This window comes from Rhododendron vialii, chromosome 2a (genome assembly GCF_030253575.1).
Source record: "Rhododendron vialii isolate Sample 1 chromosome 2a, ASM3025357v1".
NCBI classification, from domain to species: Eukaryota; Viridiplantae; Streptophyta; class Magnoliopsida; order Ericales; family Ericaceae; genus Rhododendron; species Rhododendron vialii.
In genome coordinates, this window is record NC_080558.1 from 13,780,441 (window position 1) to 13,795,916 (window position 15,476).

Here is a 15,476-nt window from a genome sequence, read left to right on the forward strand (position 1 = left end):
CAGTATCGTGTCCGTGCATAAGCTCAGAAAAAAAACTGTTATGCACAACACAAGGATAACAAATTCAACTGTCTGCCACCAGCTGCTCAAAACTTCCTTCAAAAAACCGGTCCATAGTTCACGTCTACAGCCGGGACCTCCAACTTGAGCAGTACCTCAACTGCTTTAACCAAAATTTCTTTAGAAGTGCACTCATTGTTTACCGAAACAGCAGATGTTAACTACAACAACAAAGCCATAGGCATAACCTAGCACGAAGTTGGAGTTTGTTCGATCCTCAATCGATCCAAAAGCATGGAATTATATAAGTTGACAACACGCATAGTATTGTTCACTGGTTTCACACAAGCAAGCAAAAACATGCATATAACAAAGAAAACGAAGGACAAGCCTACCCAGCTCAGGTTCTGCTGTTGGAACTTCAAGCTGACTGTTTTTCTTACCCTGGAACAAAATTAACACATGAACAAGCAGCTTAAAAATATTGAACAAGAGAACCAGAAATTAAGAAAAACAATATTTGAATGATTGCCGCTTCATCATCATAGCCCAATGATAAAAAGCAACGACAAGCAAATCCTAGGGTCCTATCTCAGGCAGAAATCCACATGCATGAGCTGGAGATTTAGATCTACGCATGTTCGGTTTTTATTGAAAACTATGCTAACCTCCTAGAGATGTAATTCACACAGCTAGCGACACAGTGGAATCGGAAAAAACCACATATTTTCTCACTCTATCACATTTTCACCATTAGGAGTTGGATGTAAGTTGTACAAAGCCCTATCGACGCATAATAGTAATGTGTAATCTCAATTGAATGAGCAACACCTGTCCACACCAGCTTGTAACTGGCATTTACACATAGTCCAAACGGTGAAAATCAAAGAGTCCTTAACTTGTACATTGGAAGAGCAAAGTGCCGCAAGCAGATAAAGAAAATGAAATACCTTCAAAGACGGGGCGAGAACAAAAACTTCATCTGCAGATTCTGGAGGTATGTCAGCAATCATGCGAATCTGCAACAAATTGTGAATCAAAACCTTGCCCCATGATCAATAAATAAGGTCAATAACTCACGTTGAGGCTTATACCTCACGGTCCGTAACACCATGCTTTTTGAGAGGCCTGATATGTGAGCTAATGGTTCAACAGGAGGTTGCTCATAAATAGAATTACCACAAACCTCAAGAAATTATTGACAAGTTCAGAAATAACAATCCATTTCAAGAAGGGAAAGGATACTGCAGTACTTAATACTCAAGTGGCATACTGGATTCCCCTATCAAAAGCTCTGGAAGCAAGCTTGTTAGGGACTCTCATCCAAAAGTATACTCTTTTCATATCTAAGTTATAGCTAAGCAGTCATCAACTGTGCTCCTCACACGGGAATTTTTATTGTTGGATCTTCTGATAGTATGACCATCTGCTCTTGAATTCCTTGTAAGATATCTGCCGCCTCACAGTCCATCAGGCATTTAGCATTCTTGGGAAGTTTCTGCCAAACAACGACAGATTCGTGGAAAACAATATCTACTTAATGCACTTTCCTTGAACCAACCAAAATACATACATGTGTTATTAGTATCACTGTCGCAAACTACAATCTCAAGCATGCTGCAAGACCGCTTTTATATAAGCTTTTGATCACCCTCTCTTGCAAGCCGGTTTTCAAGAGTGAGTTATAGATTTTACCCCAAGGGTTTGTACAATTTCATTATAGGTAGGACCACGAATGGCGTGACCTGCAGGCTAGATTAGTATAACTAGGTAGCATCCATCGCAAATACTACTCTGTTTTTTTTTCCTATCGCCATTTAATATCGCAATTGTACTGATGAAATTAATGTGTTTTCAGATGAATGTTGTTGAACTTGACATCATATTGAGATCTATGAAGAAAATTCGATTGTAAATGATAGAGAACTTGCTCTTTAAGCTTACATATAAGGGCAGAATTAGAGGATAAGTTGGTTTTTGATTCCACCAGTGGCGGCTCCAGGATTTTTTAATAGTGTTCAATAACTATCTTAACTCTGTTACCTCTATTAACAAGTAGAATGTACAGAAACAGATTAATACTCTCCACATCCCAAAATGGTAGTCCCCACAAAGACATGCAATTTTCAAATCAAAAGACAAAATACTTACGTTTGAGCTAAAATTGTTTTACGAGGTGATCCGATATCAAGCGAGCTTTAATCGAGCAAAACGCAAATCGATCTCGAGTACCTCGAAATCTTTTACATATTGTAATTCGAACGAGCTTACTATTTGGTTGTTTTGAAAGTCTAACGAGTTTCAAGAAAAACGTTCAAGCTAGCTTGACTTGTTTATATGACAAATGGGTCCTAAACGAGCTTTTTAATTGCCGAACATGAGCTCCAACTCGAATAGTTACAAAAGACAATACAGATTAGAAATTAAACAGAACCAACAAAAAGGAGAACTAAAATTCAATGACCTTTAACACAAAGGCAGGGCAAGAGGCTATGAATTCAGGCAGAGATTTCGAGAAAGCGAGTTGGGTTAGTAGGCGAATGCTAAGAATTGACCTTCTCTTTAATCGATGGAATTGTATTACCACCGTACCTACCATTCTGGTCGCGAACTTTGTAAAATGGAAAATTCTAATATCACACCTATTTACATATTCATTCACACACTCATACTCACAACAAAGTGGACCGGTGGGGTCCACACAGACTGAGTGTGTAATGTGTGCGGGCTTCACCCTTGTTGTGAGTGTGGGTGTGTGAATGGATATGGTGGTAGAATGATTGAAAATATTCATTGTCTGTCTTGCAACTTTTTGTTCCAAATTTACCCTTTATTCAATTATTCTTGCTGAAACTCTCCGTAAGTTGAAAACAACCTCTTTTACTATTTGGAATTTGATATTTGCGCTCCATTTTTTACTGATGACGCTCCACTAGTTATTAAAACAAAGTGGAGTGTCATCAGTAAAAAGTGGAGCACGAACATCAGTTTCCTACTATTTTTATTTGCTTAACTAATACCACCACATCTTTTTCTCGAACAAAGTGTGCTGCATCAAAAGGAAAAAAGGCTAAGTTCTGCCTAACTTTTAGTATTTTTTTTAGATTTTGTCCTTGTTAAAAAAATGAGCTCGTTAATTTTGCGTTAAATTTTTGTAAATTTGATTTGTTTCGACGAGTGAAATCAAAAAAGTAATTTTTACTTTTACCTAAACTTTTTTGGAAATATTCAATTTTTAAGCCAAAAAAGCTTCCTTTTTTTTTACTTTTTTGCTGAAAAGTAGATATTCCCAAAATATTTTGGTAAAAATAAAACCTTTTTACTTTTCCGATTCCCCGCTAGAGCCCGATAAAGCGTATAAGATGACCCAGACACCTAGTTATCAAATAAAAAACAAGGGAAGATTTTAGATTAATCAAAAAAACGTGTCTTGGCATTATATAAATTCCCAAAAAAAAAAACTCTAAAATGGAGACAGGTCAACCTTCAAATCTCCCCAAGGTGAAAATGGGAGGTGGGTTAAAATGAAAAGTAATGGAAAGTAAAGTAAAAAAGTAAAGGGCAAATTTCACTGACCTCCCCTGAGGTTTCTGACACGAACAGAAACCTCCTCTGAGGTTTCTGAAATGACACTACCCTCCCCTCCTTTACCTGACAATACCAAGGGACCCCCCTCTGTTACCTGCACGTTAGAAAACGGATGGGAAAGGTGATCGGCTTTGTTCGGTCCTTAGTTTATTTTCCAATCATTACCCTATTTCTCTAATAATTATTTTCTCATCTCTCTCTATCTCTCTCCAATCATTACCCATCTCTTCAATCATTACTATATTTCTCTCTCCACCCACTACCAAAACTAAACTAAATTAAACTCTCAACTAAATAAAACCATGTCATTGTACTATACATTTTACAATACCTATACTATCCTCACCAGACTCTTTACCCCTCTTATTTATAAAATATAAAATACAAATATCACAATTTGTACCCGTTTCACTTTAAAATTTTGTCTTTATTTAAAAGGATTCACATTTGTTAATTTTCTATCAAACTTTTTAAAATTATTGGTTCGTCTCAATAAGAGGAATTGAAAAAGTAAAAAATTAAGACTTTTACCAAATATTTTGGGTCAAAGTAATAATTTTATATTCTTTTGATTCCTCTCGTTGAGACAAACCAATAATCCTAAAAAATTTAACACAAAATTAGCAAATACGAAAAAAATTCAAATATAAACAAAAATCAAAAAGCCTAAAAATCCCACAAATAAGTCCGCATGAAAAAATTCGAATATGAACAAAAACTAAAAAGCCTAAAAATTTCACAAACAAATCCCGTAAAAACTAAAAAGCCTAAAAATCCCACAAACTATTGGCAACAGAGGGTATGGGCTTGTTGGTGGGATTTTTAGGCTTTTTGGTTTTTACAGGGTTTGTTTGTGGGATTTTTATGCTTTTTGATTTTTGTTCATATTTGAAATTTTTTTCATATTTGCAAGTTTTGCGTTAAATTTTTGTGGATTATTGGCTTGTCTCAACAAGAGGAATCAAAAGAGTATAAAATTATTATTTTTACCCAAAATATTGAATTTCTCAAAATATTTGGTAAAAGTCTGATTTTTTTACTTTTTCAATTCCTCTTATCGAGACAAACCAATAATTCACAAAAATTTGACAGAAAATTAACAAATGTGAATCTTTTTAAATAAGGATAAAATCTCAAAGTGAAACGAGCACAAAGTGTGATGATATTTGTATTTTATTTTTTATAAATGAGAAGGGTAGAGTCTGGTGAGGGTAGTATAGGTATTGTAAAAAATATAGTACAATGACATCACCTTCTCCATCCATTTTCTAACGTGCAGTTAACAGAGGGGGGTCCCTTGGTATTGTAAGGTAAAGGAGGGGAGGGCAGTGTCATTTCAGAAACCTCAAGGGAGGTTTCTGTTCGTGTTAGAAACCTCAGGGGAGGTCAGTGAAATTTGCCCAAAAGTAAAAGAGAATAGTTTGTACATATCCTAAAAGCAAAATGACAAGTTGGAAGGAAAATCGCCCACCACATTTAAAAGGGCGCCGCTATTCGTAATCCTTTATTTTCTCCCATAGCCCGTTAAAAATTTTCAATTATACTTGACAGTTAGTTACCGAAATTGAGATATATTTTCAGCATCCAATTACTGAAATATAATATTTTTTTCAACAACTATTTACCGAAAATATATGTTCGGCAGTTGTTTACCAAAAGTTGAACATATTTTCAACATGTAGTTACCGAAATATAATCTTGTTTTCAACAACCATTTACCGAAATGTTATTTATGATTTTCAACAACCATTTACCGAAATGTAATGGGCTATGGGAGAAAATAAAAGGCTACGAATAGCGGCGCCCATTTAAAATTGGTGCCTTTTTAGTATTGGACATTTGTTATTAGTCGGAAAAATGAGGGTTAAAAATTGTCCATTTGGGTAAACATCTTTTTCTCTAAACTTCTCTGACTAGTCAGAAAACTTTTTCAAAAAAGTAAATCATTTGGGCCCACTAATCCTCCCTCAGGCTGTGGAGATTAACATTTGTCTTTTTATTATATTTGAGCTCGAAATTACGTTTTTTTTGAAAAAGAAGATTTAGAAATAAAGTGGAACGGGGCCTGAGATGTTTTTTAACAGTCGCTCCTAAGCTCGCGCGCATGCGCATGCTAATTATGTGACGTAAGCCCCACGACAACCGTTGGCCAGACGATACAAAGAGCCTTCATTGATGATCTCCGACTCTCGATACTGTTAGGCCCTTTCTTTTTCTTTTCGACGAACAAGATCATCCCATATATATTACTTAAAATAGGAACATATATAATATTAGGAAAAATGATGTCCTACGACGTATTTTGATAATTAATACCCGTTAAATACATGCTAAGAACATTTGTTAATGTTGAAAATATTCTTGGCGGGTATTAATTATCAAAACACGTCATTGACCGTCATTTACTCTATAATATTAGGGAAAACATCAACAAGTATAACAAGAAAAAAAAAATACACCAAATACTACTACTAACAAAAAACAAAAGAAAAAGTCGTTCGTGAAGGTGGGTGGAGGATCTCCACTAGATCATGTTTCCGTTGCAGTATCACCACTGGATCTGAATCTTGACGCCTTCACTATCACCATTGGAGAGCTCAGAAGCACTATGTCCCATCGATTCAAGAGCCGGAACCCAGATTTGAGCCCTTTCTCTCTCTTATGTATAAGAGAGACAATAGCGTGTGCTAACAATTATTGGAATTATAGCAGTGGACGTACGATTCATTTCCATCCAGTGACCAGTTAGGAACCGACACTCTTTGGTCCTTATCTTTTTTTGGATTGGACAAGAGCTTGGTCCTTATCTTCCCCATGCACGGCTTTGAGCTTTCCATTCAGGGGCGGCTTTACCATGGTTTTAGGGGCTATGAGGTCTCCTGTTCTACTTACTATAATACTGTTCATACTAATATGCTTTGGAGCAGGTGGAACACAAGGACAAACTAGACGTATTCCCGATGATGAAAGTAAGAGGCCTCCCTTCTTCTATGACTTCGGTTTATTCAATTTTTTATGTTTGTACTTTCTAGTTTTTCATCTCTCGAATATAGAGAAGAGGTTCAGCACAAGATGGGAATCGGAAATCCTGTAGTGCGGTTCCTGTAGGGCACGGGTACGTCCGGACTGTCCATCTCGGCAATCAATGGTTCAGATATGGTTGTTATCTTTGACCAGTAATAGTAGTGCGGCTTTCCGTAGAGCACCCTATAGGGGCGCATCCGGACCGTCCATCTCGACAATTAATGGTTCAAAGTTATGTCTATTGTCAAAGATAAACAAACATATCTCTAAACCATTGATTGCCGAGATGGATGGTTCAGATGTGCCTTACAGGCCTTATAGGGCAGCCCGCTCTACAGGGTTCCTAGATCCACAAAGATGACGAGAGTATGATTTTGTATATGTGAAATGGTTTTATACATGCTTCAACACAAGATGGTGTGATGTTTTTTTTTTTTTTAAAGGCAATTTTTTTTTTTAATCACTAAAATTGTTACAGAGATTAACGGGAATAAGGAATGATGACATCATATTCCTAATTTGAGACCCATTTGAGTTACAAAGCTAAGAATAATCTTATGTCCATCCGAGACCCAAATCCAAGGTTAACAAGAAGCCAACCAAGAGGATACCTATTGGGACAAGCCCACACCTAATGAGCCAAATCCAGAAACACCTATTGGGTCAAGCCCATATACCTAAAGGGCTAAGCCCAAATACAAAAGCACCTAAAAAAACAAAGACAAAGAACCCTAACTGTCGAAACATCGTAGCCCGCCAGAATAAACCGCCAAACACCACTGATACCGACGAAGCAACAACCTATTGGGACAAACCCATACACCTAAAGGGCTAAGCCCAAATACAAAAGCACCTAAAAAAACAAAGACAAAGATGGTGTGATGTTAGTTTTATACAAGTGGAACACAATTTTATATACCCTATACATGTTTTGTGTTAAGATGTCTAGCTAGTAGGAGTAATACTTTATGCAATACTATTATGTAGAGCTTTCTCCATTTCATGTCTTTTTCTAAATACTCAAAAGGGCCACCATGATTTGGTTTCTACAGTGGCAACTCTTGGTGAAATAGCTCAACAATTGGGTAAAACGGACTGGAATTTGAGTTTGAACGAATGTGATGAAAATGAAAATTGGCATACGCCAGTGAAGGACGGTGTGTATAACAGTACTGTCAACTGCACCTGCCTTGGTGATGGATGTCACATCAGCGCCATGTATGCTTCCCTTCTAATTTCCATGTTCTTCAAAATTCATATTCGCATATTACTCAGGCCCCGTTGCGTTAATGTTGTTAGTTTTTTTAAGTACTTATTTCTTGCTTTATGAGATAGGTTATTCTCTCACAATACATCACCTTTAATTCAAAAAATAAGTACTTATTTTATTTTAGTTAATGGAACACACACTCACTTATATGATAGAAAGCTTTCATATATCAACTGTGTTGTCCCAAATTTAGACGACACACCAGAGCAATATTTTTTTTATCAGCGAAAGTCGCTATGTTTGAATACTAGAATAGTTTGATTAACATATTGGAAGAGAAGTTGAACTCTTGACCTCCATTCTCGTAGCACTTAAGTGCACGCCAAATGACGCTGGTCTAAAGTTCTCTTGATGATACCCTACCCTAGAGCGACGTGGTTGACATTTCTGCATCACGTTTCTTGTTAGCCACCAAAATGACAAGTTTCCAGTTTTTAGTGCTAATTTTGCTTACTGCAGACTACCTTTGGTGTGTTTATCTTGTTTGTGTCCCTAGACTCATTTATGCAGCAATATGTTGTATTATGCAGAAGGAAATTGCTAATAACAGTCCAGTCAAATGGGCAGGAAAAAGGAAAAAAAGAAAACTCAATTTTCTATGTGTTAAAGTGCCTTGAAAAATGTTTAACAGTGTATTAGAAGCTGTGTGTTTTTTTGTTTTTATTCTTGCTTTATTAAATTATATTTACGCATTGTGTAGTAGTCATGCACTGCAATTGAGTCATTGCGATTATAGGTTGGATGTCTAATTGTCCAGACGGTAATGATAGTATCTTGTACCTAAACCGGTGGCTCACTTTTTCTAAGTAATGGGGAAGAGGACCGAAACATACCACTGGCAGACTCTACTGAGACAAAGATGGGTTGTCAAGAACGTAGAGGAGGTAGGATGGGGAGTTGATCAGATCTAGACTAAAAAGGTTTTCGGTCGTAATTTTTTTACTTTTCCAATTCATACGAATGAATAATCCTCAAAAGTTTGGCACTAAATTAATGAATGCGAATTTTTTTGAATAAAGATGAAGACGAAACAGAAAAAGCCCAAAAAGTCTAGGTTTTTATTTTGAAAACTAGGCCTAAGAAGTCGTTGGAGTTTGGACCAGTGAGATGGAGAGGAAACATATGTGGCAACATTAGAGCAGAGGGATAGAGTAGCACCTGGGGCAGGGCGTATGGTGCACATAAGAAAAGATAGCCTTCTTTTATGGAGGAGTCTCCTTTCATATGGGAGATGGGATTAGCCACAGCAACAGCGTGCTGAGATCTCAAGGTTTCAAGTACGATTCACTCTTCTAGGGATCTGGTGACTTGCTCAAGGTTAGGTTTTGCGTTCTTGCAGAGACCACTCTATCTTGGCATAGGTTTGTGAACTGGAGCCCTCGGGATACCTCACGGACACAACACGACACTTTGCGGACACATGTCAAACACACCTAAATACATGTCAAAATTTTCTTGTTACATTTGTTTTACTAGAACATATTGTGGACGCGGTTTGTGAAGTGAAGCCCTTGGGATACCTAAGAAGCACAAACACGTCTACTGCCCTCACGTATCGGTGTCCAACACATATTGAACACAGACACGACACGACACGCCACTCTCTGGATCATGTCCAACGTACACCTAAATACATGTCAATTTTTCTTATTAAATTGTTTTACTGGGACATGTTATGGACACTCTAGGACAAGTATGGACACTCTTGGGACACATGAAGAACTCATTAAGAGGTTAAAATGTAATGTTTAAAACTTGGTCCAAAGATCAAATTTTTGATTGGTGGTTAGTTCTTGAATATTGATTACACAGTGACCTTTGATTTGTGTATGCATAATGATAATACTTTTTGTTGGTTTTATGTTCATTTGATAGAAATGATGTTTTTATCTATTACAAAAACTCATAAGATACCTCTACGATGTTTTTACTTGAAAAAGTGGCGTATCCTCTTGTCCATTCGTATCGTATCAGTGTCTCGTGTCCGTATCCGTGTGTCTTAGTGGGGTACCATCATCCACCCTACTCACAAATCCACAAGTAGCTAGCTATTTCGCGTGGGGTATTATATAGGTTAAGTGCATGCAAAAGGCCCCAACCGTTGAGGAGGGATGAAGCCTCTGTAGTGTTCGCAACCTGGGCAGGCTGTGATAGCATCAAAGGTGCCATTCTTGTGGTGAGTGATGGTGAGAGGAGGTATAGAGTGGGCAAGGAGAAGAAGGTGAGGCGTCGAGAGAAGGTATCAAAAAAAGCAAATGACCGGATCTTCTGGAGCAGGATGTAGTGGCTTGTCATGCAAGAATTGAGATGCAAGACTGGCATTACTCGATTCTGCTGATTAATTTTTGCTTCAAATGCCAAAATGCTCAACAGGTCCATTCTAAATCCGAGGGGAAGTTTAACTGCACCCTACATGGTTGAAAATTAAGGACGTTTCTGACTGGGATGTAAAGAACTCGACATCGACCCGACTTTATGTTACCTTTTTGGTGAATTATTAGGTGGAAAAATAAGGCGGATTCCAAATGAATTTCAAGCCTACATGAGACAGACTGCTGGTTTAGAGGTGTTTACAACATAGAGCGGTTCTGAACATTTACATGGCTCTTGGTGTGAACTATGAAGTGATTAGTTGCGGTTTTTCCTAATACTTTTCCTGTTAGTTATTGTTATTTTGTGCATCAGCATTTCTAAACTTTGGCACAGAGATTATTTTTGTACTACAGAGTCTATGGATCTCTAATTAAAGACTGATTTACTGGACCTAATGTGTGTTTCTGTTTTTCTACAACAGCTATCTGAAAGGGCAGGATCTTCCTGGTGTCCTACCGAAGTCAATAGCGAACTTATCCTACCTAACAATTCTGTGGGAATGATTCCAATTACCTAATTTACATAATCTTCCACGTCTGTTGATTTTTTACCTCGTCATTACGTTGAGAGTTCTGTCAATTGTTGCAGTGATCTCAATCGCAACTTTCTCAGTGGTTCTATTCCTCCTGAATGGACTTCTACCAAGTTGGAATTGTTGTGAGTCATTTATGCATTTCCTTTGTACAGTCGCTGGTCAGTTGTAATAACGTCCATTTCCTTAATAAGCAGAGTGAAACTGCTGTAGGGTTTTGAGTGTGAACCGCTTATCAGGAACAATCCCAAAGTACTTGGGAAGGATGACCAGTCTCACCAATCTGTACATACTCTCTCTCTCTCTCTCTCTCTCTCTCTCTCTCTCTCTCTCGGTGCATGTGTGTATAAATTTCGGAAAGTAGCAAAAGAGAATTGACATGTTGCATGGATAAAAATGTACTAAAATTTTGAAGGAAGTTATTTTCAGGAGCTTAGAAAGCAACATGTTTGAAGGAACTGTCCCAGCAGAGCTAGGGAATCTTGTCAACCTACAGTATTTGTCAGTTGTCTTTTAGATATAATTCACATTTCTCTATCAAACTCTCAATTTCCAACAAACTGTATAGTTACTTTGGTTTGAACCCCTTGCGGGCCTTGCAGCAATCTTAATTCTAACAATCTCACTGGGGAGCTGCCGAAGGAATTATTAAACAACCTGACAAATTTGCGAGAAGTGTATGTTTATGTATCAGCCATTAAATAATGTGACCTAGTCTTCAATAGCTTGTCTTTTCTTTGTTTTTTTTACTCTTGGCATGGTGCAGTAGGTTGAGCAGTAACAGCTTCACAGGAAAGTTACCCAGTTTCCAAAGTTGGGAACAACTACGAATATTGTAAGTGTTCCTTCCTATTAAGCACACTCCAGGGAATATTTCTGAAGTTGATAAATTTTAGTTAGTCTTCTCTATTGTCACTGCAGAGAGCTTGAAGCAAGTGGTTTTGAAGGGCCAATACCTCGTAACATTTCTCTCTTGCGTAATTTAACTGAACTGTAAGTTCAGCCTTTTCGGGTCATACATACTTCTAGGAATAAATAATTCGATTAACTCAAAATTGAAGCCTTTAAACCAAGGAAAATATCTCTAAAAGCACGCTATTGTTTATCGGATTTCTAAGCAGAAGGATTACGGACTTGAATGGAGGAGTGGCTTCAGATTTTCCACCGCTTGAAGACATGAGAGAAATGAAAAGGCTGTGAGTCATAACAACAATTGTAAAAGTGGTCTCAAGTATGCTACTCTTGAACTCACCATCAACGTCACTTGCTCGAATTGTTTTGTAGGATGCTGAGGAGCTGTAATATATTCGGTTCAATACCTAGCTATCTAGGAAATTTTCCAGCTTTAAATGAACTGTAAGTCTTCTACTCCCTCGTTTTTATTGAGAAATCCCAATCCCGTCTAATAACTTTCAATTCCAGGGATGCCTGGGAAGATTTAGATTCTAACTAAAATGACTCACGAATTAATAATTTAACTGACTCACGAACTTGGAAATCCAAAATAGACGTTACTCGTCCTAACTGGTTTAACTAACCGCAAGAATCAAGTGCATGACTAACATAAAATTTGAAAAGAATGTGGCCCTAAATGTTGAAGTTCCTAAAACGAAGGTTGCCTCTGAGGGTTCGAATATGTGCGTAGCGACTTTGTGGGTGTAATGCCATAGGTTAGGTCTGTAACCAATAAACAATGTAGCATTATATGAGTGAATAGAACAAAAAGTCAACACTTGTTGAAATCCTAGTTGTGATCCAATTGGTAGCACCACATTTGAATCCTAAAGAATATATCACCACAACATAGGAATCAACTTATATGCTCCCACATATGAATTCGCAGCGCAACGTAAATGTTTTTCCTTAATTAGATCATTCTCTTTTGTTTTTCTTGCCTTCTTTCTTTCTTTTTCACGCTTTCATTGGAATCTTGGATGCTTCTCTATAATGAGTATTGTAGCTATCTTCATTTTTTGTCTCTTCCAATTTCATAGCTCCCCCTTTGCTTTGGTAGATTTTCATGTCATTTAGTACAAGGGTAGAACCATAGAGGTGGATTTTGCAGGATACCAACGTCAATATATTGGAAGCTAATCACATTTTATTGTGCCACGTGACAATCTAATATAATCCATGAAAGACAAATAAAAGCACATAGCTAAGTAAATACAAAACTTTGATATAAAAATAATTAAATAGGAAAACAGTGTTAATATCATCAAGTACAATCAAGTATGACGGGTTCATCATAATGAGAACCAGTAAATGGCATACATGCCATGAACTCATCCAACTCTTTTATGATAGGCCATGAAAATTGAATTAAAATTCAGGGGAACCATCCTTATATAAGTGTAAGTTATTAGGAAAAAACATAGAACAACAATAAAGAAAGAAGGAATATAAAAGTTATCTTCCTTGGTTCTAGTTTGGATAACAAGGATCTCGAGCCTTGTTCTTACCTTTATTTTTTCGGATCTATATGCTCTTTCTCATGATCTGTGCAAGGAAATGCTACATATTTGCTTAGACCTTTAAATTTCAACACCTATTATAGGAACTCTTATAGGCAGATCCCCTTCCATCGCCATCACGTCTAGTTCTTCTTAACCTTTTTTTAAATTGGCAAAAAACACTCTTCAGGGAAATCAAACGAGATAAATAATCAGGTCATAACGCTATATACGTGCAAGTAGATGATGGTTTTATCATCTAACTGGTAACTATATGAGTTGAATATACCAATGTTGCAATGTGCAAATACTTCATCTAATGCTTTTTACATTTCGATATGTTAATGTTTGGGTAGTCTAAACATTTCTTGCGACTCGTGTCAGGGACCTAACCTATAACAGGTTGGAAGGCAATATAACAAACCTTGAGGCTGCCGACAGATTGCAATGGATGTAAGCAACGACAATTAGTAATTTTTTTTTGATAAAAAGCAATGACATGCAATTAGGGGCACAACTTTGCTCCTAATTGTCATTGGGGGCAAAGTTGTCCAAATTTCTTAGCCTCAAGTCCTTTCTCATAAATTTGTATTTTGTTGTGCCACTAGAAATGTCCTAGCATGTTGAATGAGCACGATTGGACCACCATCTATCTCTAGTCTGAACATAAAATCCCTCCTTTATATGACGATACATCATTCAAATTACACCTTTGAATGTAATTAGAACTCACCCATAATGTCGCTTACGTTAACAGAACCTCTGATATCACTTGTACTAGTGGGTGGGAGAAATTGTGGAACACTTGCATGTAGTATTGATCACCAAACAGTAAGCTTTGCCCATTGGTGAAGGTGATCAAGAACATATGTACGTTCTTTTTTCTTCGAAAATGAGACTGGATAAATTGGCTTCCTACTATTCCAACAGAAAGAGCAAGTCTCCTCTTCAAACATTCCATCACCAGATCATCCGGGTTAAAGCATTGATCATTCGGCCAAAGATCACTATATGCTGACATGGCAGGATAGGGGGGGTATACCCAACTTGAAATGCAATGAGAGAAAAAATCAAGAAAAGAAAACTCTCGGCAAACAACCTCAAAAAGAGGCACAAATTAAGTATTAAACTTGTTTTGTCTCCCGACCAACATGCTTCCAATGCCTTGTTCACACCAAAGGCAGGGCGCACTCTGTTTCCTAATAGATTATTTACTTAGCATCCTTACAGTTTCACCAAAATCCCACTTCATTCCCTTCACTTTGCATTGTGATCGTCAATACTTAAACTACGAGTCAAGTTGCAATATCGCTCTTCTTTCATGTGGCATCATCCATGAAGCATGGGTACTTAAACAAACATGTCGTACCCATATCGGATACGTTCTAGGTTCTGGTACTTCAGACGGTTCTTATGCACATGTTCTGGGTACATGAAATATATATACCCATAGTGATTGCAGTAGGGGTATACCCATGCAACACCCATTTGGAATAGTTTCTTTTAAAACTAAGAGAAAGTTAACTCAGTGGGACCTCACTGAATAGTAAAACTTATGTCCATGTTCACTTTTTCATTCCATGTTCACTTTGTTAGATGGTAGCAACTTAATTTTCTGTTTGACTCTGGAGACAATTTCACTTATTGATCGATCAGGTACCTAACAAGGAACTTTCTTACCGGGCCTATCCCAAGTCGGATCACGACCAGACCAACCACCTAGTATGTTATTCATCCTCAATTCTGTGTCCATATATATTGGCTTAATCTTCTGATCTTTTCTTCGTAATTAGTTGGTTTATACTACAATAGCCAAAGACAGGCATTACCCACATAAATGCATATGCCTATCTATCCAATTCATAGATGTACATCCTTCATCTTTTGGAAAGCATATCATCTCCGGACATTTTTGGAGGCCACTGCTAATTTTCATCTTCCCAGTCACTACAGTGAAAATCTTAGCTTGATTCTAGTTGTGACTGCATGCATTATGACTATGGTCTGCATTTGTCATGTGGCGGGTAGGCCCGTTTCTTCGTCCGGTCATGTGCATGTGATCGATATACGATTAGTCCAGGATCTACGAATCCCCATATTCATTTTTTTTTATTTCATCAAGCATCACATGGTTTTATGCAGCCAAATAGATCTTTCCTATAATAACTTTTCGGAGTTCGTTAATGAGGCGCCTCCTTGTAAAAATACCCTGTAAGTTCCCCTCCTCTCCCCAGAG

The 15,476-nt window shown here is 37.4% G+C and overlaps 1 protein-coding gene across 34 annotated transcripts in view; it reads left to right on the forward strand.

Moving 5' to 3' along the window:
• Positions 1-15,476, forward strand: part of LOC131316921 (probable LRR receptor-like serine/threonine-protein kinase At1g07650) — a 137,499-nt gene that overhangs the window by 25,503 nt on the left and 96,520 nt on the right. For 24 of the 34 annotated variants that reach the window (XM_058346450.1, XM_058346473.1, XM_058346448.1 and 21 more), the window contains 8 exons: positions 10,844-10,912; positions 11,001-11,072; positions 11,217-11,288; positions 11,390-11,464; positions 11,554-11,622; positions 11,709-11,780; positions 11,906-11,983; positions 12,072-12,143. In XM_058346450.1, the coding sequence (XP_058202433.1) occupies positions 10,844-10,912; positions 11,001-11,072; positions 11,217-11,288; positions 11,390-11,464; positions 11,554-11,622; positions 11,709-11,780; positions 11,906-11,983; positions 12,072-12,143 (579 nt within the window). Of the gene's footprint in view, positions 1-10,843; positions 10,913-11,000; positions 11,073-11,216; positions 11,289-11,389; positions 11,465-11,553; positions 11,623-11,708; positions 11,781-11,905; positions 11,984-12,071; positions 12,144-13,624; positions 13,694-14,896; positions 14,963-15,382; positions 15,452-15,476 lie in introns of all 34 variants that reach the window. The other 10 variants (XM_058346482.1, XM_058346476.1, XM_058346477.1 and 7 more) reach the window with 9 other exon arrangements.